At 41.5% G+C, this 25,006-nt stretch overlaps 1 protein-coding gene across 1 annotated transcript in view; it reads right to left on the bottom strand.

The window, feature by feature from the left end:
* LOC140386733 (indian hedgehog protein-like) overlaps nt 1–25,006 on the bottom strand; it is a 135,276-nt gene that overhangs the window by 32,434 nt on the left and 77,836 nt on the right. The window contains exon 2 of the mRNA XM_072469364.1: nt 23,398–23,659. Coding sequence (XP_072325465.1) covers nt 23,398–23,659 — 262 coding nt within the window. The remainder of the gene's footprint in view (nt 1–23,397; nt 23,660–25,006) is intronic.

Below are 25,006 nucleotides of genomic sequence, written 5' to 3'. Positions count from 1 at the left end.
ATCTCACACGAATCTATATCCATCTCACACGTACCTATATCCATCTCACACGTATCTATATCCATCTCACACGTATTTATATCCATCTCACACAGATCAATATACATCTCACACGTATCTATATCCACCTCACACGTATTTATATGAATCTCACGCGTATCTATATCCACCTCACACGTATCTATACCCATTTCACACGTATCTATATCCATCTCACACGTATCTATATTCATCTCACACATATTTATATCCATCTCACACGTATCTATATCCATCTCACACATATTTATATCCATCTCACACATATCTATGTCCATCTCACACGTATCTATATCCATCTCACATGTATTTATATCCATCTCACACGTATCTATATCCATCTCACACTTATCTACATACATCTGGCACGTACCTATATCCATCTCACACGTATATATATCCATCTCACACGTATTTAAATCCATCTCGCACGTATCTATTTCCATCTCACACGTATCTATATCCATCTCACAGGTATCTACATCCACTTCACACTGATCAATATCCATCTCCCACGTATCTACATACATATCGCACGTACTTAGATCCATATCACACGTACCTTCATCCATCGCACACGAATTTAAATCCATCTCACACGTATCAATATCCATCTCACATGTATCGATATCCATCTCACACGTATCTATATCCATCTCACACGTATCTATATCCATCTCACACGTATCTATATCCACCTCACACATATCAATATCCATCTCACACATATCAATATCCATCTCACACGTATCTATATCCATCTCACACGTATCTGTATCCATCTCACACATATCTATATCCATCTCACATGTATCAATATCACCTCACACATATCTATATCCATCTCACACGTATCTATATACATCTCACACATATCTATATCCATCTCACACGTATCTATATCTTACCTCACACTTATCAATATCCATCTGACACGTATCTATATCCCTCTCACACGTATCTATATCCATCCCACACGTATCTATATCCACCTCACACTTATCAATATCCATCTGACATGTATCTGTATCCATCTCACACGTATCTACATCCATCTCACACGTATCTATATCATTCTCTCACGTATCTATATCCATCCCACACGTACCTATATCCATCCCACACGTAACTATATCCATCTCACACGTATCTATATACATCTCACACGTATCTATATCCATCTCACACGTATCTATATCCATCTCACACGTATCGATATCCATCTCACCCGTATCTGTATCCATCTCACACGTATCTATATCCATCTCACACGTATATATATCCATCTCGCACTTATCAATATCCATCTCACACTTATCAATATCCATCTCACAAGTATCTATATCCACCTCACACGTATCTATATCCATCTGACACGTATCTATAGCCAAATCACACGTATCTATATCCATCTCACACATATCTATATCCATCTCACATGAATCTATATCCATCTCACACGTATCTATAATCATCTAACATGTCTCTATCTCCCACACACACGTATCTATATCCATCTCACACGTATCTATATCCATCTCACACGTATCTATATCTACCTCACACGTATTTATGTCCATCTCACACTGATCAATATCCATCTCACACGTATCTATAATCATCTCACACGTATCTATCTCCCACACACACGTATCGATATCCATCTCACACGTATATCTATATCCATCTCACACGTATCTATATCCACCTCATACGTATCTATATAAATCTCACATGTATCTATATCCATCTCACACGTATCTATATCCACCTCACACGAATCTATATCCATCTCACACGTACCTATATCAATCTCACACGTATCTATATCCATCTCACACGTATTTATATCCATCTCACACAGATCAATATACATCTCACACGTATCTCTATCCACCTCACACGTATTTATATGAATCTCACGCGTATCTATATCCACCTCACACGTATCTATACCCATTTCACACGTATCTATATCCATCTCACACGTATCTATATTCATCTCACACATATTTATATCCATCTCACACGTATCTATATCCATCTCACACATATTTATATCCATCTCACACGTATCTATGTCCATCTCACACGTATCTATATCCATCTCACATGTATTTATATCCATCTCACACGTATCTATATCCATCTCACACTTGTCTACATACATCTGGCACGTACCTATATCCATCTCACACGTATATATATCCATCTCACACGTATTTAAATCCATCTCGCACGTATCTATTTCCATCTCACACGTATCTATATCCATCTCACAGGTATCTACATCCACTTCACACTGATCAATATCCATCTCCCACGTATCTACATACATATCGCACGTACTTAGATCCATATCACACGTACCTTCATCCATCGCACACGAATTTAAATCCATCTCACACGTATCAATATCCATCTCACATGTATCGATATCCATCTCACACGTATCTATATCCATCTCACACGTATCTATATCCATCTCACACGTATCTATATCCATCTCACATCTATCTATATCCACCTCACAATTATCAATATCCATCTCACATGTTTCTATATCCCACCCACATGTATCAATATCCATCTCACACGTATCTATATCCATCTCACACGTATCTATATCCATCTCACACGTAACTATATCCATCTCACACATATCTATATCCACCTCACACTTACCAAAATCCACCATTCATGTATCTATATCCCACTCACACATATCACTATCCATCTCACACGTATCTATATCCATCTCACACGTATCTATATCCACCTCACACATATGAATATCCATCTCACACATATCAATATCCATCTCACACGTATCTGTATCCATCTCACACGTATCTGTATCCATCTCACACATATCTATATCCATCTCACATGTATCAATATCACCTCACACATATCTATATCCATCTCACACGTATCTATATACATCTCACACATATCTATATCCATCTCACACGTATCTATATCTTACCTCACACTTATCAAAATCCATCTGACACGTATCTATATCCCTCTCACACGTATCTATATCCATCCCACACGTATCTATATCCACCTCACACTTATCAATATCCATCTGACATGTATCGGTATCCATCTCACACGTACCTACATCCATCTCACATGTATCTATATCCATCTCTCACGTATCTATATCCATCACACACGTACCTATATCCATCCCACACGTAACTATATCCATCTCACACGTATCTATATCCATCTCACACGTATCTATATCGATCTCACACGCATCTATATCCATTTCACACGTATCGATATCCATCTCACACGTGTCTATATCCATCTCACACGTATCTATATCCATCTCACACGTATATATATCCATCTCGCACTTATCAATATCCATCTCACGCTTATCAATATCCATCTCACAAGTATCTACATCCACCTCACACGTATCTATATCCATCTGACACGTATCTATATCCAAATCACACGTATCTATATCCATCTCACACATATCTATATCCATCTCACATGAATCTATATCCATCTCACACGTACCTATAATCATCTAACACGTCTCTATCTCCCACACACACGTATCTATATCCATCTCACACGTATCTATATCCATCTCACACGTATCTATATCTATCTCACATGTATTTATGTCCATCTCACACTGATCAATATCCATCTCACACGTATCTATAACCATCTCACACGTATCTATAAACACTTCACACAAATCTATATCAATCTCACATGTATCTATATCCATCTCACACGTATCTATATCCATCTCACACGTATTTATATCCATCTCACACAGATCAATATACATCTCACACGTATCTATATCCACCTCACACGTATTTATATGAATCTCACGCGTATCTATATCCACCTCACACGTATCTATACCCATTTCACACGTATCTATATCCATCTCACACGTATCTATATTCATCTCACACATATTTATATCCATCTCACACGTATCTATATCCATCTCACACATATTTATATCCATCTCACACGTATCTATGTCCATCTCACACGTATCTATATCCATCTCACATGTATTTATATCCATCTCACACGTATCTATATCCATCTCACACGTATCTACAAACATCTGGCACGTACCTATATCCATCTCACACGTATATATATCCATCTCACACGTATTTAAATCCAGCTCACACGTATCTATATCCATCTCACAGGTATCTATATCCACTTCACACTGATCAATATCCATCTCACACGTATCTATATGAATCTCACATGTATCTATATCCATCTCACAGGTATCTATATGCACCTCACACTTATCAATATCCATCTCACACGTATCTGTTTCCATCTCACACGTATGTATATCCATCTCACACGTACCTATATCCATCTCACACGTATGTATATCCATCTCTCACGTATCTATATCCATCTCACACGTATCTATATCTATCTCACACGTATCTATATCCATCTCACACGTATTTATATACATCTCACACATATCAATATCCATCTCACACGTATTTATATCCATCTCACACGTACCTATGTCCAACTCACACGTATCTATATCCATCACCCACGTATCTACATACATATCGCACGTACTTAGATCCATATCACACGTACCTTTATCCATCTCACACAAATTTAAATCCATCTCACACGTATCAATATCCATCTCACATGTATCTATATCCATCTGACACGTATCTATATCCATCTCACACGTATCTATATCCATCTCACACGTACCTATATCCATCTCACATCTATCTATATCCACCTCACAATTATCAATATCCATCTCACATGTTTCTATATCCCACCCACATGTATCAATATCCATCTCACGTGTATCTATATCCATCTCACACGTATCTATATCCATCTCACACGTAACTATATCCATCTCACACATATCTATAGCCTCCTCACACTGATCAAAATCCACCACTCATGTATCTATATCCCACTCACACATATCACTATCCATCTCACACGTATCTATATCCATCTCACACGTATCTATATCCACCTCACACATATCAATATCCATCTCATACATATCAATATCCATCTCACACGTATCTATATCCATCTCACACGTATTTGTATCCATCTCACACATATCGATATCCATCTCACATGTATCAATATCACCTCACACATATCTATATCCATCTCACACGTATCTATATACGTCTCACACATATCTATATCCATCTCACACGTATCTATATCCACCTCACACTTATCAATATCCATCTGACACGTATCTATAACCCTCTCACACGTATCTATATCCAACGTATCGTTATCCATCCCACACGTATCTATATCCACCTCACACTTATCAATATCCATCTGACATGTATTTGTATCCATCTCACACGTATCTACATCCATCTCACACATATCTATATCCATCTCTCACGTATCTATATACATCTCACACGTATCTATATACATCTCACACGTATCTATATCCACCTCATACGTATCTATATCCATCTCACACGTATCGATATCCATCTCACACGTATCTATATCCATCTAACACGTATCTATATCCATCTCACACGTATATATATCCATCTCGCACTTATCAATATCCATCTCACACGTATCTATATCCACCTCATACGTATCTATATCCATCTCACACGTATCGATATCCATCTCACACGTATCTATATCCATCTCACACGTATCTATATCCATCTCACACGTATATATATCCATCTCGCACTTATCAATATCCATCTCACACGTATCTATATCCATCTCACACTTATCTATATCCATTTCACACTTATCAATATCCATCTCACACGTATCTATATGCACCTCACATGTATTTATATGAATCTCACACCTATCTATATCCACCGCACACGTATCTATATCCATTTCACACGTATCTATATCCATCTCACACATATCTGCATACATCTGGCATGTCCCTATATCCATCTCACACGTATATATATCCATCTCACACATATCTACATACATCTCGCATGCATCTATATCCATCTCACACGTATCTATATCCATCTCACACGTATGTATATCCATCTCACACGTATCTATATCCATCTCACAGGTATCTATATCCACCTGACACGTATCAATATCCATCTCACACGTATCTATATCCATCTCACACGTATGTAGGTCCATCTCTCACGTATCTATATCCATCTCAGACGTATCTATATCAATCTCACACGTATCTATATCCACCTCACACGTATCTATATCCATCTCACACATATCTATATCCATCTCACATGTATCTATGTCCATCTCACACGTATCAATATCCATCTCACACGTATTCATATCCATCTCACACGTACCTATGTCCATCTCACACATATCTATATCCATCTCACACGTATTTATATCCATCTCACACGTATCTATATCCATCTCACACGTATCTACATACATATCGCACGTACCTAGCTCCATCTCACACGTACCTATATCCATCTCACACGTATTTAAATCCATCTCAAATGTATCAATATCCATCTCACATGTATCTATATCCATCTCACACGTATCTATATCCATCTCGCACATTCTATATCCATCTCACACGTATCTATATCCATCTCACACCTATCTATATCCACTTCACAATTATCAATATCCATCTCACATGTTTCTATATCCCACTCACACATATCAATATCCATCTGACACGTATCTATATCCATCTCACACAAATCTATATCCACCTGAAACGTATCAATATCAACCTCACACGTATCGATATCCATCTCACAAGTATCTATATCCATCTCACACGTATCTATATCCATCTCACACGTATCTATATCCATCTCACACGTATCTTTATCCATCTCACACATATCTATATCCATCTCACACGTATCTATATCCCCCTCACACTTATCAATATCCCCCTCGCACATATCAATATCCTCCTCACACATATCAATATCCATCTCACACGTATCTATATCCATCTGAAACAAATCTATATCCATCTCACACGTATCTATATCCATCTCACACAAATCTATATCCACCTGAAACGTATCAATATCCCCCTCACACGTATCTATATCCATCTCACACGTTTCTATATCCACCTCACACTTATCAATATCCCCCTCACACGTATCTATATCCACCTCACACTTATCTATATCCACCTCACACTTATCAATATCCATCTCACACATATCTACACCCATCTCGCACTTATCAATATCCACCTCACACTTATCAATGTCCATCGCACACATATCTATATCCATCTCACAGGTATCTATATCCACCTCACATGTATCTATATCCACCTCGCACCTATCAATGTCCATCTCACACGCATCTATATCCATCTCACACATATCTATATCCATCTCACACTTATCAATATCCACCTCACACTTATCAATATCCACCTCACACGTATCAATGTCCATCTCACACGTATCTATATCCACCTCACACGTATCTATATCCATCTCACACGTATCTATATCCATCTCACACTTATCTATATCCATCTCACACGTATCAATATCCATCTCACACGTATCAATATCTATCTCACACGTATCTATATCAACCTCGCACTTATCAATATCCACCTCACACTTATCAATATACACCTCACACGTATCAATGTCCATCTCCCGTGTGTGCGTGGGTTTTCTCCGGGTGCTCCGGTTTCCTCCCACAGTCCAAAGATGTGCAGGTTACGTGGATTGGTGGGTTAGCTGGATGCCAAATTACCCTTAGTGTCCAGAATTGCCCTTTGTGTTGGGTGGGGTTACTGGGTTATGGGGATAGGGTGGAGGTGTGGACCTTGGGTAGGGTGCTCTTTCCTAGAAATCTACATCCACCTCACACGTATATATATCCATCTCACACGTATCTATATCCCCCTCACACATATCAATATCCAACTCACACGTATCTATATCCATTTCACACGTATCTATATCCCCCTCACACATATCAATATCCAATTCACACATGTCTATATCCATCTCACACGTATCTATATCAATCTCACACAAATCTATATCCATCTCACACGTATCAATATCCCCCTCACACGTATCTATATCCATCTCACACGTATCTATATCCCCCTCGCACTTATCAATATCCCCCTCACACTTATCAATATCCACCTCACACATATCAATATCCATCTCACACGTATCTATATCCATCTCACACAAATCTATATCCATCTCACACGTATCTATATCCATCTCACACATATCAATATCCATCTCACACGTATCTATATCCATCTCACACGTATCTATATCCATCTCACACAAATCTATATCCATCTCACACGTATCTATATCCATCTCACACAAATCTATATCCACCTGAAATGTATCAATATCCCCCTCACACGTATCCATATCCATCTCACACGTATCTATATCCACCTCACACGTATCTATATCCACCTCGCACTTATCAATGTCCATCTCACACGTATCTATATCCATCTCACACGTACCTATATCCATCTCACACGTATTTAAATCCATCTCAAATGTATCAATATCCATCTCACATGTATCTATATCCATCTCACACGTATCTATATCCATCTCGCACATTCTATATCCATCTCACACGTATCTATATCCATCTCACACCTATCTATATCCACTTCACAATTATCAATATCCATCTCACATGTTTCTATATCCCACTCACACATATCAATATCCATCTCACACGTATCTATATCCATCTCACACAAATCTATATCCACCTGAAACGTATCAATATCAACCTCACACGTATCGATATCCATCTCACAAGTATCTATATCCATCTCACACGTATCTATATCCATCTCACACGTATCTATATCCATCTCACACGTATCTTTATCCATCTCACACATATCTATATCCATCTCACACGAATCTATATCCATCTCACATGTATCAATATCCACCTCACATGTATCTATATCCATCTCACACGTATCTATATCCCCCTCACACTTATGAATATCCCCCATTCACTTATCAATATCCACCTCACACGTATCTATATCCATCTCACACGTATCTATATACATCGCACTCTTTTCAATATCCATCTCACACGTATCTATATCCACCTCACACTTATCTATATCCATCTCACACGTATCTATATCCATCTCACACATATCTATATCAATCTCACTCGAATCTATATCCCCCTCGCACATATCAATATCCTCCTCACACATATCAATATCCATCTCACACGTATCTATATCCATCTGAAACAAATCTATATCCATCTCACACGTATCTATATCCATCTCACACAAATCTATATCCACCTGAAACATATCAATATCCCCCTCACACGTATCTATATCCATCTCACACGTTTCTATATCCACCTCACACTTATCAATATCCCCCTCACACGTATCTATATCCACCTCACACTTATCTATATCCACCTCACACTTATCAATATCCATCTCACACATATCTACACCCATCTCGCACTTATCAATATCCACCTCACACTTATCAATGTCCATCGCACACATATCTATATCCATCTCACAGGTATCTATATCCACCTCACATGTATCTATATCCACCTCGCACCTATCAATGTCCATCTCACACGCATCTATATCCATCTCACACATATCTATATCCATCTCACACTTATCAATATCCACCTCACACTTATCAATATCCACCTCACACGTATCAATGTCCATCTCACACGTATCTATATCATCTCACACGTATCTATATCCATCTCACACGTATCTATATCCATCTCACACTTATCTATATCCATCTCACACGTATCAATATCCATCTCACACGTATCAATATCTATCTCACACGTATCTATATCAACCTCGCACTTATCAATATCCACCTCACACTTATCAATATACACCTCACACGTATCAATGTCCATCTCCCGTGTGTGCGTGGGTTTTCTCCGGGTGCTCCGGTTTCCTCCCACAGTCCAAAGATGTGCAGGTTACGTGGATTGGTGGGTTAGCTGGATGCCAAATTACCCTTAGTGTCCAGAATTGCCCTTTGTGTTGGGTGGGGTTACTGGGTTATGGGGATAGGGTGGAGGTGTGGACCTTGGGTAGGGTGCTCTTTCCTAGAAATCTACATCCACCTCACACGTATATATATCCATCTCACACGTACCTATATCCCCCTCACACATATCAATATCCAACTCACACGTATCTATATCCATTTCACACGTATCTATATCCCCCTCACACATATCAATATCCAATTCACACATGTCTATATCCATCTCACACGTATCTATATCAATCTCACACAAATCTATATCCATCTCACACGTATCAATATCCCCCTCACACGTATCTATATCCATCTCACACGTATCTATATCCCCCTCGCACTTATCAATATCCCCCTCACACTTATCAATATCCACCTCACACATATCAATATCCATCTCACACGTATCTATATCCATCTCACACAAATCTATATCCATCTCACACGTATCTATATCCATCTCACACATATCAATATCCATCTCACACGTATCTATATCCATCTCACACGTATCTATATCCATCTCACACAAATCTATATCCATCTCACACGTATCTATATCCATCTCACACAAATCTATATCCACCTGAAATGTATCAATATCCCCCTCACACGTATCCATATCCATCTCACACGTATCTATATCCACCTCACACGTATCTATATCCACCTCGCACTTATCAATGTCCATCTCACACGTATCTATATCCATCTCACACGTACCTATATCCATCTCACACGTATTTAAATCCATCTCAAATGTATCAATATCCATCTCACATGTATCTATATCCATCTCACACGTATCTATATCCATCTCGCACATTCTATATCCATCTCACACGTATCTATATCCATCTCACACCTATCTATATCCACTTCACAATTATCAATATCCATCTCACATGTTTCTATATCCCACTCACACATATCAATATCCATCTCACACGTATCTATATCCATCTCACACAAATCTATATCCACCTGAAACGTATCAATATCAACCTCACACGTATCGATATCCATCTCACAAGTATCTATATCCATCTCACACGTATCTATATCCATCTCACACGTATCTATATCCATCTCACACGTATCTTTATCCATCTCACACATATCTATATCCATCTCACACGAATCTATATCCATCTCACATGTATCAATATCCACCTCACATGTATCTATATCCATCTCACACGTATCTATATCCCCCTCACACTTATGAATATCCCCCATTCACTTATCAATATCCACCTCACACGTATCTATATCCATCTCACACGTATCTATATACATCGCACTCTTTTCAATATCCATCTCACACGTATCTATATCCACCTCACACTTATCTATATCCATCTCACACGTATCTATATCCATCTCACACATATCTATATCAATCTCACTCGAATCTATATCCACCTCACACGTATCAATATCCCCCTCACACGTATCTATATCCATCTCACACGTATCTATATCCCCCTCACACTTATCAATATCCCCCTCGCACATATCAATATCCTCCTCACACATATCAATATCCATCTCACACGTATCTATATCCATCTCACACAAATCTATATCCACCTGAAACGTATCAATATCCCCCTCACACGTATCTATATCCATCTCACACGTTTCTATATCCACCTCACACTTATCAATATCCCCCTCACACGTATCTATATCCACCTCACACTTATCTATATCCACCTCACACTTATCAATATCCATCTCACACATATCTACACCCATCTCGCACTTATCAATATCCACCTCACACTTATCAATGTCCATCGCACACATATCTATATCCATCTCACAGGTATCTATATCCACCTCACATGTATCTATATCCACCTCGCACCTATCAATGTCCATCTCACACGCATCTATATCCATCTCACACATATCTATATCCATCTCACACTTATCAATATCCACCTCACACTTATCAATATCCACCTCACACGTATCAATGTCCATCTCACACGTATCTATATCCATCTCACACGTATCTATATCCATCTCACACGTATCTATATCCATCTCACACTTATCTATATCCATCTCACACGTATCAATATCCATCTCACACGTATCAATATCTATCTCACACGTATCTATATCAACCTCGCACTTATCAATATCCACCTCACACTTATCAATATACACCTCACACGTATCAATGTCCATCTCCCGTGTGTGCGTGGGTTTTCTCCGGGTGCTCCGGTTTCCTCCCACAGTCCAAAGATGTGCAGGTTACGTGGATTGGAGGGTTAGCTGGATGCCAAATTACCCTTAGTGTCCAGAATTGCCCTTTGTGTTGGGTGGGGTTACTGGGTTATGGGGATAGGGTGGAGGTGTGGACCTTGGGTAGGGTGCTCTTTCCTAGAAATCTATATCCACCTCACACGTATATATATCCATCTCACACGTATCTATATCCCCCTCACACATATCAATATCCAACTCACACGTATCTATATCCATTTCACACGTATCTATATCCCCCTCACACATATCAATATCCAATTCACACATGTCTATATCCATCTCACACGGATCTATATCAATCTCACACAAATCTATATCCATCTCACACGTATCAATATCCCCCTCACACGTATCTATATCCATCTCACACGTATCTATATCCCCCTCGCACTTATCAATATCCCCCTCACACTTATCAATATCCACCTCACACATATCAATATCCATCTCACACGTATCTATATCCATCTCACACAAATCTATATCCATCTCACACGTATCTATATCCATCTCACACATATCAATATCCATCTCACACGTATCTATATCCATCTCACACATATCTATATCCATCTCACACAAATCTATATCCATCTCACACGTATCTATATCCATCTCACACAAATCTATATCCACCTGAAATGTATCAATATCCCCCTCACACGTATCCATATCCATCTCACACGTATCTATATCCACCTCACACGTATCTATATCCACCTCGCACTTATCAATGTCCATCTCACACGTATCTATATCCATCTCACACATATCTATATCCATCTCACACTTATCAATATCCACCTCACACTTATCAATATCCACCTCACACGTATCAATGTCCATCTCACACGTATCAATATCTATCTCACACGTATCTATATCCACCTCACACGTATCTATATCCACCTCGCACTTATCAATGTCCATCTCACACGTATCTATATCCATCTCACACATATCTATATCCATCTCACACTTATCAATATCCACCTCACACTTATCAATATCCACCTCACACGTATCAATGTCCATCTCACAAGTATCTATATCCATCTCACACATATCTATATCCATCTCACACTTATCAATATCCACCTCACATTTATCAATATCCACCTCACACTTATCTATATCCATCTCACACGTATCTACATCCATCTCACACGTATCTATATCCATCTCACACAAATCTATATCCATCTCACACGTATCAATATCCCCCTCACACGTATCTGCATCCATCTCACTCGTATCTGTATCCCCCTCACACTTATCAATATCCCCCTCACACTTATCAATATCCACCTCACACATATCAATATCCATCTCACACGTATCTATATCCATCTCACACGGATCTATATCCATCTCACGCGTACCTATGTCCATCTCACACTTATCTATATCCATCTCACACGTATCAATATCCATCTCACACGTATCTATATCCATCTCACACGTATGTATATCCATCTCACACGTATCTATATCCATCTCACGCGTACCTATGTCCATCTCACACTTATCGATATCCATCTCACACGTATCAATATCCATCTCACACGTATCTATATCCACCTGGCACATATCAATATCCACCTCACACTTATTAATATCCACCTCACATGTATCAATGTCCATCTCCCATGTGTGCGTGGGTTTTCTCCGGGTGCTCCGGTTTCCTCCCACAGTCCAAAGATGTGCAGGTTAGGTGGATTGGTGGGTTAGGTGGATGCCAAATTACCCTTAGTGTCCAGAATTGCCCTTAGTGTTGGGTGGGGTTACTGGGTTATGGTGATAGGGTGGAGGTGTGGACCTTGGGTAGGGTGCTCTTTCCAAGAAATCTATATCCATCTCACACGTATCTATATCCATCTCACACGTTTCTATATCCATCTGACACGTATCTATATCCATCTCACACGTATCTATATCCATCCCACACGTATCTATATCCACCTCACACGTATCTATATCCATCTCACACGTATCTATATCCATCTCACACGTATCTATATCCATCTCACAAGTATCTATATCCATCTCACACGTATCTATATCCCTCTCACACTTATCAATATCGATCTCACACGTATCTATACCCACCTCACACGTATCTATATCCATCTCACACGTATCTATATCCATCTCACATGTATCTCTATGCATCTCACACGTATCTATATCCATCTCACACTTATCCAAATCCATCTGACACATAGACTTTCATAGAATTTTCAGTGCAGAAGGAGGCCATTCAGCCCATCGCGTCTGCACTGGCTCCTGGAAAGAGCACCCTACCCAAGGTCAACACTTCCACCCTATCCCCATAACCCAGTAACCCCAACCAACACTAAGGGCAATTTTGGACACTAAGGGCAATTTATCATGGCCCAATCCACCTAACCTGCACATCTTTGGACTGTGGGAGGAAACCGGAGCACCAGGTGGAAACCCACGCACACACGGGGAGTATGTGCAGACTCCGCACAGACAGTGACCCAAGCTGGAATCGAACCTGGGACCCTGGAGCTGTGAAGCAATTGTGCTATCCACAATGCTACCGTGCTTTACCACAAGCCCACGGATAACCTCACGCTGCTCCACTTCTCCAGCTTCCACCCTAAACACATTAAAGAAGCCATCCCCTGTGGACAAGCCCTCCGTATACACAGGATCTGCTCAGACGAGGAGGAGCATAACAGACATCTACAGACACTGAAAGATGCCCACGTACGAATGGGATATGGCGCTCGACTCATCGATCGACAGTCCCAACCCGCCACAGCAAAAAAACGCACCGACCTCCTCAGAAGACAAACACGGGACACAACCGAAGAGTACCCTTCGTCGTCCAGTACTTTCCCGGAGAGGAGAAACTACACCATCGTTTTCGCAGCCGTCAACACGTCATCGATGAAGATGAACATCTTGACAAGGTCATCCCCACACCCCCACTACTTGCCTTCAAACAACCGCGCAACCTCAAACAAACCATTGTTTGCAGCAAACTACCCAGCCTTCAGAACAGCGACCACGACACCACACAACCCTGCCATGGCAATCTCTGCAAGACGTGCCAGATCATCGACATGGATACCACCATTACACGTGAGAACACCACCCACCAGGTGCACGGTACATACTCGGGCGACTCGGCCAACGTTGTCTACCTCATAGGCTGCAGGAAAGGATGTCCCGAAGCGTGGTACATTGGCGAGACCATGCAGACGCTGCGACAACGAATGAACGGACATCGCGCGACAATCACCAGGCAGGAATGTTCTCTTCCAGTCGGGGAACACGTGAGCAGTTAAGGGCATTCAGCCTCTGATCTCCGTAAGCGTTCTCCAAGGCGGACTTCAGGACGCGCGATAACGCAGAATCGCCGAGCAGAAGCTTATAGCTAAGTTCCGCACACATGAGTGCGGCCTCAACCAGGACCTGGGATTCATGTCGCATTACATTCATCCCCCACCATCTGGCCTGGGCTTGCGAACTCCTACCAACTGTCCTGGCTTGAGACAATTCACACCTCTTTAACCTGGGGTTACCCCTATCTCTGGATCTGTAAACACTTGTAACTGCAAATGCTCGTATTCTAAGCATTGTTTTGCATCTTTGAATTTGTCTACATATATGTTTCTGGAACATACCTCTTCATTCACCTGAGGAAGGAGCTGCGCTCCGAAAGCTAGTGTTTGAAACAAACCTGTTGGACTTTAACCTGGTGTTGTAAGACTTCTTACTGTGCTCACCCCAGTCCAACGCCGGCATCTCCACATCAACTAATAAAGGCAAGTATCCCATATGCCTTCTTAACCACTTTATCCTCCTGTACTGCTGTCTTCAGGGATCTATGGACATCACAGACCAAGGATCCCTCTAATCCTCTGCACTACCTGGGGTCCTACAATTCATTGTATGTTCCCTCACCTCGCTAGTCCTCCCAAAATGCATCACCTCCCATTTTCAGGGTTACATTCCATTTGCCACTGTCCTGCCCATCTAAGCAGCCCGTCTACATCGTCTGTTTGAGATCTGCGAACTGGAACGAGGCAGAATACCATTGTGCCTGCAACATATCTATATCCACCTCACACTTATCAATATCCATCTCAAACGTATCCATATCCATCTCACACGTATCTATATCCATCTCACACGTATCTATATCCACCTCACACTTATCAATATCCATCTCACACGTATCTATATCCATCTCACACGTATCTATATCCATCCCACATGTATCTATATCCACCTCACACATATCAATATCCATCTCACACGTATCTATATCCACCTCACACATATCAATATCCATCTCACACGTATCTGTATCCACCTCACACGTATCTATATCCATCTCACACGTATATATATCCATCTCGCACGTATATATATCCATCTCACACGTATCTATATCCATCTCACACTTATCAATGTCCCCCTCACACTTATCAATATCACCTCACACGTATCTATATCCATCTCACACGTATCTATATCCATCTCACACGTATCTATATCCATCCCACACTTATCAATATCCACCTTACACGTATCTATATCCATCTCACACGTATCTAAATCCCCCTCACACTTATCAATATCCATCTCACACGTATCTATATCCATCTCATACTTGTCAATATCCACCTCACACATATCAATATCCATCTCACACGTATCTATATCCATCTCATACGTATCTATATCCATCTCACACGTATCTATCTCCCACTCACACTTGTCAGTATCCCCCTCACACTTATCAATATCCATCTCACACTTATCAATATCCCCCTCACACCTATCAATATCACCTCACACGTATCTATATCCATCTCACACGTATCTATATCCATCTCACACGTATCTGTATCCAGCTCACACGTATCTATATCCATCTCACACGTATCTATATCCATCTCATACGTATCTATATCCATCTCACACGTATCTATCTCCCACTCACACTTGTCAGTATCCCCCTCACACTTATCAATATCCATCTCACACTTATCAATATCCCCCTCACACCTATCAATATCACCTCACACGTATCTATATCCATCTCACACGTATCTATATCCATCTCACACGTATCTATATCCATCTCACACGTATCTATATCCACCTCACACTTATCAATATCCACCTTACACGTATCTATATCCATCTCACACATATCTAAATCCCCCTCACACTTATCAATATCCCCCTCACACTTATCAATATCCACCTCACACGTACCTATATCCATCTCATACTTGTCAATATCCACCTCACATTTATCAATATCCATCTCACACTTAACAATATCCACCTCACACGAATCTTTATCATCTCACACGTATCTATATCCATCTCACATGAATCTATATCCATCTCACACTTATCAATATCCATCTCACACGAATCTATATCCATCTCACACGTATCTATATCCACCTCACACAATTCTAGATTATCTCACACATATCTATATCCACCTCACACTTATCAATATCCATCTCACATGTATCTATATCCATCTCACACGTATCTATATCCATCCGACATGTATCAATATCCACCTCACACATATTTATATCCATCTCACACGTATCTATATCCATCTCACACGTATCAATATCCACCTCACACGTATTTATATCCATCTCACACGTATCTATATCCATCTCACATGAATCTAGATTATCTCACACGTATCTATATCCACCTCACACTTATAAATATCCATCTGACACATATCTATATCCACCTCACACTTATTAATATCCATCTCACATGTATCTATATCCATCTCACACGTATCTATATCCATCCGACATGTATCAATATCCACCTCACACATATTTATATCCATCTCACACGTATCTATATCCATCTCACACGTATCTATATCCATCTCACACGTATCTATATACATCTCACACGTATCTATATCCATCTCACACATATTTATATCCATCTCGCACGTATCTATATCCATCTCACACGTATCAATATCCACCTCACACGTATTTATATCCATCTCACACGTATCTATATCCATCTCACATGTATCTATATCCATCTCACACTTATCAATATCCCCCTCACACTTATCAATATCACCTCACACGTATCTATATCCATCTCACACGTATCTATATCCATCTCACACGTATCTATATCCATCCCACACTTTCAATATCCACCTTACACGTATCTATATCCATCTCACACATATCTAAATCCCCCTCACACTTATCAATATCCCCCTCACACTTATCAATATCCACCTCACACGTATCTATATGCATCTCATACTTGTCAATATCCACCTCACACTTGTCAATATCCATCTCACACTTATCAATATCCACCTCACACGAATCTATATCATCTCACACATATCTATATCCATCTCACACGAATCTATATCATCTCACACGTATCTATATCCATCTCACGTGAATCTATATTATCTCACACGTATCTATATCCACCTCACACGTATCTATATGCATCTCACACGTATCTATATCCATCTCACACTTATCAATATCCATCTGACACATATCTATATCCACCTCACACTTATCAACATCCATCTCACACGTATCTACATCCATCTCACACGTATCTATATCCATCCCACATGTATCAATATCCACCTCACACGTATTTATATCCATCTCACACGTATCTATATCCATCTCACACGTATCGATATCCACCTCCCACGTATTTATATCCATCTCACACGTATCTATATCCATCTCACACGTATCTATATCCATCTCACACCTATCAATATCCACCTCACACGTATCTATATCCATCTCACAAGTATCTATATCCATCTCACACGTGTGGCGCTGCTAGTCAAGAGCAGTATTACAGTGGCGGAGAGGATGCTAGATGGGGACTCTTCTTCCGAGGTAGTATGGGCTGAAGTTAGAAACAGGAAAGGAGAGGTCACCCTGTTGGGAGTTTTTTATAGGCCTCCTAATAGTTCTAGGGATGTAGAGGAAAGGATGGCGAAGATGATTCTGGATAAGAGCGAAAGTAACAGGGTAGTTATTATGGGAGACTTTAAATTTCCAAATATTGACTGGAAAAGATATAGTTCGAGTACAATAGATGGGTCGTTTTTTGTACAGTGTGTGCAGGAGGGTTACCTGAAACAATATGTTGACAGGCCAACAAGAGGCGAGGCCACGTTGGATTTGGTTTTGGGTAATGAACCAGGCCAGGTGTTGGATTTGGAGGTAGGAGAGCACTTTGGGGACAGTGACCACAATTCGGTGACGTTTACGTTAATGATGGAAAGGGATAAGTATACACCGCAGGGCAAGAGTTATAGCTGGGGGAAGGGCAATTATGATGCCATTAGACGTGACTTGGGGGGGATAAGGTGGAGAAGTAGGCTGCAAGTGTTGGGCACACTGGACAAGTGGGGCTTGTTCAAGGATCAGCTGCTGCGTGTTCTTGATAAGTATGTACCGGTCAGGCAGGGAGGAAGGCGTCGAGCGAGGGAACCGTGGTTTACCAAGGAAGTGGAATCTCTTGTTAAGAGGAAGAAGGAGGCCTATGTGAAGATGAGGTGTGAAGTTTCGGTTGGGGCGATGGAGAGTTACAAGGTAGCGAGGAAGGATCTAAAGAGAGAGCTAAGACGAGCAAGGAGGGGACATGAGAAGTATTTGGCAGGAAGGATCAAGGAAAACCCAAAAGCTTTCTATAGGTATGTCAGGAATAAGCGAATGACTAGGGAAAGAGTAGGACCAGTCAAGGACAGGGAAATTGTGTGTGGAGTCTGAAGAGATAGGCGAGATACTAAATGAATATTTTTCATCAGTATTCACTCAGGAAAAAGATAATGTTGTGGAGGAGAATGCTGAGCCCCAGGCTAATAGAATAGATGGCATTGAGGTACGTAGGGAAGAGGTGTTGGCAATTCTGGACAGGCTGAAAATAGATAAGTCCCCGGGACCTGATGGGATTTATCCTAGGATTCTCTGGGAGGCCAGGGAAGAGATTGCTTGACCTTTGGCTTTGATTTTTATGTCATCATTGGCTACAGGAATAGTGCCAGAGGACTGGAGGATAGCAAATGTGGTCCCTTTGTTCAAAAAGGGGAGCAGAGACAACCCCGGCAACTATAGACTGGTGAGCCTCACGTCTGTAGTGGGTAAAGTCTTGGAGGGGATTATAAGAGACAAGATTTATAATCATCTAGATAGGAATAATATGATCAGGGATAGTCAGCATGGCTTTGTGAAGGGGAGGTCATGCCTCACAAACCTTATTGAGTTCTTTGAGAAGGTGACTGAACAGGTAGATGAGGGTAGAGCAGTTGATGTGGTGTATATGGATTTCAGCAAAGCGTTTGATAAGGTTCCCCACGGTAGGCTATTGCAGAAAATACGGAGGCTGGGGATTGAGGGTGATTTAGAGATGTGGATCAGAAATTGGCTAGCTGAAAGAAGACAGAGGGTGGTAGTTGATGGGAAATGTTCAGAATGGAGTACAGTCACAAGTGGAGTACCACAAGGATATGTTCTGGGGCCGTTGCTGTTTGTCATTTTTATCAATGACCTAGAGGAAGGCGCAGAAGGGTGGGTGAGTAAATTTGCAGACGATACTAAAGTCGGTGGTGTTGTCGATAGTGTGGAAGGATGTAGCAGGTTACAGAGGGATATAGATAAGCTGCAGAGCTGGGCTGAGAGGTGGCAAATGGAGTTTAATGTAGAGAAGTGTGAGGTGATTCACTTTGGAAGGAATAACAGGAATGCGGAATATTTGGCTAATGGTAAAGTTCTTGAAAGTGTGGATGAGCAGAGGGATCTAGGTGTCCATGTACATAGATCCCTGAAAGTTGCCATCCAGGTTGATAGGGTTGTGAAGAAGGCCTATGGAGTGTTGGCCTTTATTGGTAGAGGGATTGAGTTCCGGAGTCGGGAGGTCATGTTGCAGCTGTACAGAACTCTGGTACGGCCGCATTTGGAGTATTGCGTACAGTTCTGGTCACCGCATTACAGGAAGGATGTGGAGGCTTTGGAGCGGGTGCAGAGGAGATTTACCAGGATGTTGCCTGGTATGGAGGGAAAATCTTATGAGGAAAGGCTGATGGACTTGAGGTTGTTTTCGTTGGAGAGAAGAAGGTTAAGAGGAGACTTAATAGAGGCATACAAAATGATCAGGGGGTTGGATAGGGTGGACAGTGAGAGCCTTCTCCCGCGGATGGAAATGGCTGGCACGAGGGGACATAACTTTAAACTGAGGGGTAATAGATATAGGACAGAGGTCAGAGGTAGGTTCTTTACGCAAAGAGTAGTGAGGCCGTGGAATGCCCTACCTGCTACAGTAGTGAACTCGCCAACATTGAGGGCATTTAAAAGTTTATTGGATAAACATATGGATGATAATGGCATAGTGTAGGTTAGATGGCTTTTGTTTCGGTGCAACATCGTGGGCCGAAGGGCCTGTACTGCGCTGTATTGTTCTATGTTCTATGTTCTATGTATCTATATCCATCTCACACGTATCTATATCCATCTCACACGTATCTTTATCCATCTCACACGTATCTATATCCATCTCACACGAATTTATATCCATCCCACACGTATCAATATCCCCCTCACACGTATCTATATCCATCTCACACTTATCAATATCCCCCTCACACTTATCAATATCCACCTCACACATATCTATATCCATCTCACACGTATCTCTATCCATCTCACACGTATCTTTATCCATCTCACACATATCAATATCCATCTCACACGTATCTATATCCATCTCACACGTATCTCTCTCCATCTCACACGTTTCTATATCCACCTCACACTTATCAATATCCATCTCACACGTATCAATATCCATCTCACACGTATCTATATCCACCTCACACGTATATCTATCCACCTCACACTTATCTATATCCACCTCACACATATCAATATCCATCTCACACATATCTATACCCACCTTGCACTTATCAATATCCACCTCACACTTATCAATGTCCATCTCACACATATCTATATCCATCTCACACATCTATATCCATCTCACACGTTTCAATATCCATCTCACATGTATCTATATCCATCTCACACTTATCTATATCCACCTGGCACTTATCAATATCCACCTCACACTTATCAATATCCACCTCACACGTATCAATGTCCATCTCCCGTGTGTGCGTGGGTTTTCTCCGGGTGCTCCGGTTTCCTCCCACAGTCCAAAGATGTGCAGGTTAGGTGGATTGGTGGGTTAGGTGGATGCCAAATTACCCTTAGTGTCCAGAATTGCCCTTAGTGTTGGGTGGGGTTACTGGGTTATGGGGATAGGGTGGCGGTGTTGACATTGGGTAGGGTGCTCTCTCCAAGAGCCGGTGCAGACTCGATAGACCGAATGGCCTCCTTCTGCACTGTAAATTCTATGAAATAAAATAAAATAAAATAAAGATAGATAGTTTTTTGAAGAATAAAGGGATTAAGGGTTATGGTGTTCGGGCGGGAAAGTGGAGCTGAGTCCACAAAAGATCAGCCATGATCTCATTGAATGGTGGAGCAGGCTCGAGGGGCCAGATGACCTACTCCTGCTCCCAGTTCTTATGTTCTTATGTTCTTATGAGTGAGAATACACCCCAGCCTATGCAACCTGTCCTCATAATTTAACCCTTTTAACCCTGGTATAACCTCTGTTGAAATTTAAGCAGCAGAAATGTATCTCATTCCTCACCTGCTGCCTGAGGAGTGACAGTGAATGAAGTGTTTCAGTGTCTTTTGGCAAAGTATTGGAGTGTATATGGAGTCAGAGAGATGAGAGGGCAATTTTCACGCAGGCTTGAACACTTGTTTGAGGGATTCTAACTCTTTTTGAGCACAATTATCAGCTGGGATAAGTAAAAGCCTGAGACAATAAATATTGAATTCACTGTAAAATCCTTTACCTGACTTCACTGAGCAGTGGATATGAGCTTTGGACTCGTAATAGACCCAGTCAAATCCTGCTTCGACTGCCAGGCGCGCCAACATGCCATACTTGGAGCGATCCCGGTCCGAGGTGGTGATATCCACAGCTCGGCCCTCATAGTGTAAGGATTCCACAGAATGGTGGCCATCCTCATCCCAGCCTTCTGTCACTCTCAGCCTGACTCCTGGCCACTGGTTCATGACGGAGATCGCCAGAGCATTCAGCTTATCTTTACAACGCTGGAACAAGAAAGGAAAGAGTTATTAGTCCACAGATCAATGTATTCACCACTCCTTCCATCAATCTGGTAGGCCGCACAGGAGGGACACTGTTCTAGGGAGCGAATTAGCTCATCAGGGACACAAAACGCTGGTGCTACGCGGGACATCATCGGGCAGATGGCACACAGCTCAAGTGACATTATCAGGCAGACTGCACACATCTCAATTACATCATCGGGCAGACAGCACGCATCTCAGTCACATCATCGGGCAGACAGCACGCATCTCAGTCACATCATCGGACAGACAGCACGCATCTCAGTCACATCATCGGGCAGATGGCACACAGCTCAAGTGACATTATCAGGCAGACTGCACACATCTCAATGACATCATCGGGCAGACAGCACGCATCTCAGTCACATCATCGGGCAGACAGCACGCATCTCAGTCACATCATCGGGCAGACAGCACGCATCTCAGTCACATCATCGGGCAGATGGCATGCAGCTCAAGTGACATCATCAGGCAGACTGCACACATCTCAGTGACGTCATCGGGCAGACAGCACGCATCTCAGTCACATCATCGGACAGACAGCACGCATCTCAGTCACATCATCGGGCAGATGGCACACAGCTCAAGTGACATTATCAGGCAGACTGCACACATCTCAATGACATCATCGGGCAGACAGCACGCATCTCAGTCACATCATCGGGCAGACAGCACGCATCTCAGTCACATCATCGGGCAGACAGCACGCATCTCAGTCACATCATCGGGCAGATGGCATGCAGCTCAATTGACATCATCAGGCAGACAGCACAAATCTCAGTGGCATCATCCTGCAGATGGCACACATCTCAGTGACATTCATGGGCATGGAGCACAGCTACCAGTGATGTCATCAGGCAGATGACACACAGCTTAGTGACATCACCGTGCAGACGGCACACATCTCAGTGACATCTTTAGGCCTGGAGCACAGCTACCAGGACATCATCAGGGATGCAAAGACTGAAATCCCTAGAATACACATTGGTGGTACTCTCTATAATTTACCTTGGGTTGGCTGTTCATGATAACATGGACAGTGAAGCTTCTCTGTAATATCCACATAGACCGCTCTTATCTATGATATCCACAGGGTTGTTAGTCTCAATACGATTCTCAAAGTCTGTTATTCACAGGCACTTCTGTTCTCTATAATATACAGAGGGGCTGCTGTTCTTAACAATACACATAAGGATAGAACATACAGTGGACCGGGCCCGCAAAATTGTCCCCCCCCTTCGGCCGACTCGCGCGCTGCGGACCATCACCCCCACAATGCCCCCAGCCCCTGATAAAGCCCTCCCCCGA

This window comes from Scyliorhinus torazame, chromosome 2 (genome assembly GCF_047496885.1).
Source record: "Scyliorhinus torazame isolate Kashiwa2021f chromosome 2, sScyTor2.1, whole genome shotgun sequence".
Taxonomy (NCBI): domain Eukaryota; kingdom Metazoa; phylum Chordata; class Chondrichthyes; order Carcharhiniformes; family Scyliorhinidae; genus Scyliorhinus; species Scyliorhinus torazame.
Note: the sequence above shows the minus strand (reverse complement) of the source record. Positions and strands in the feature narration are given on the sequence as shown.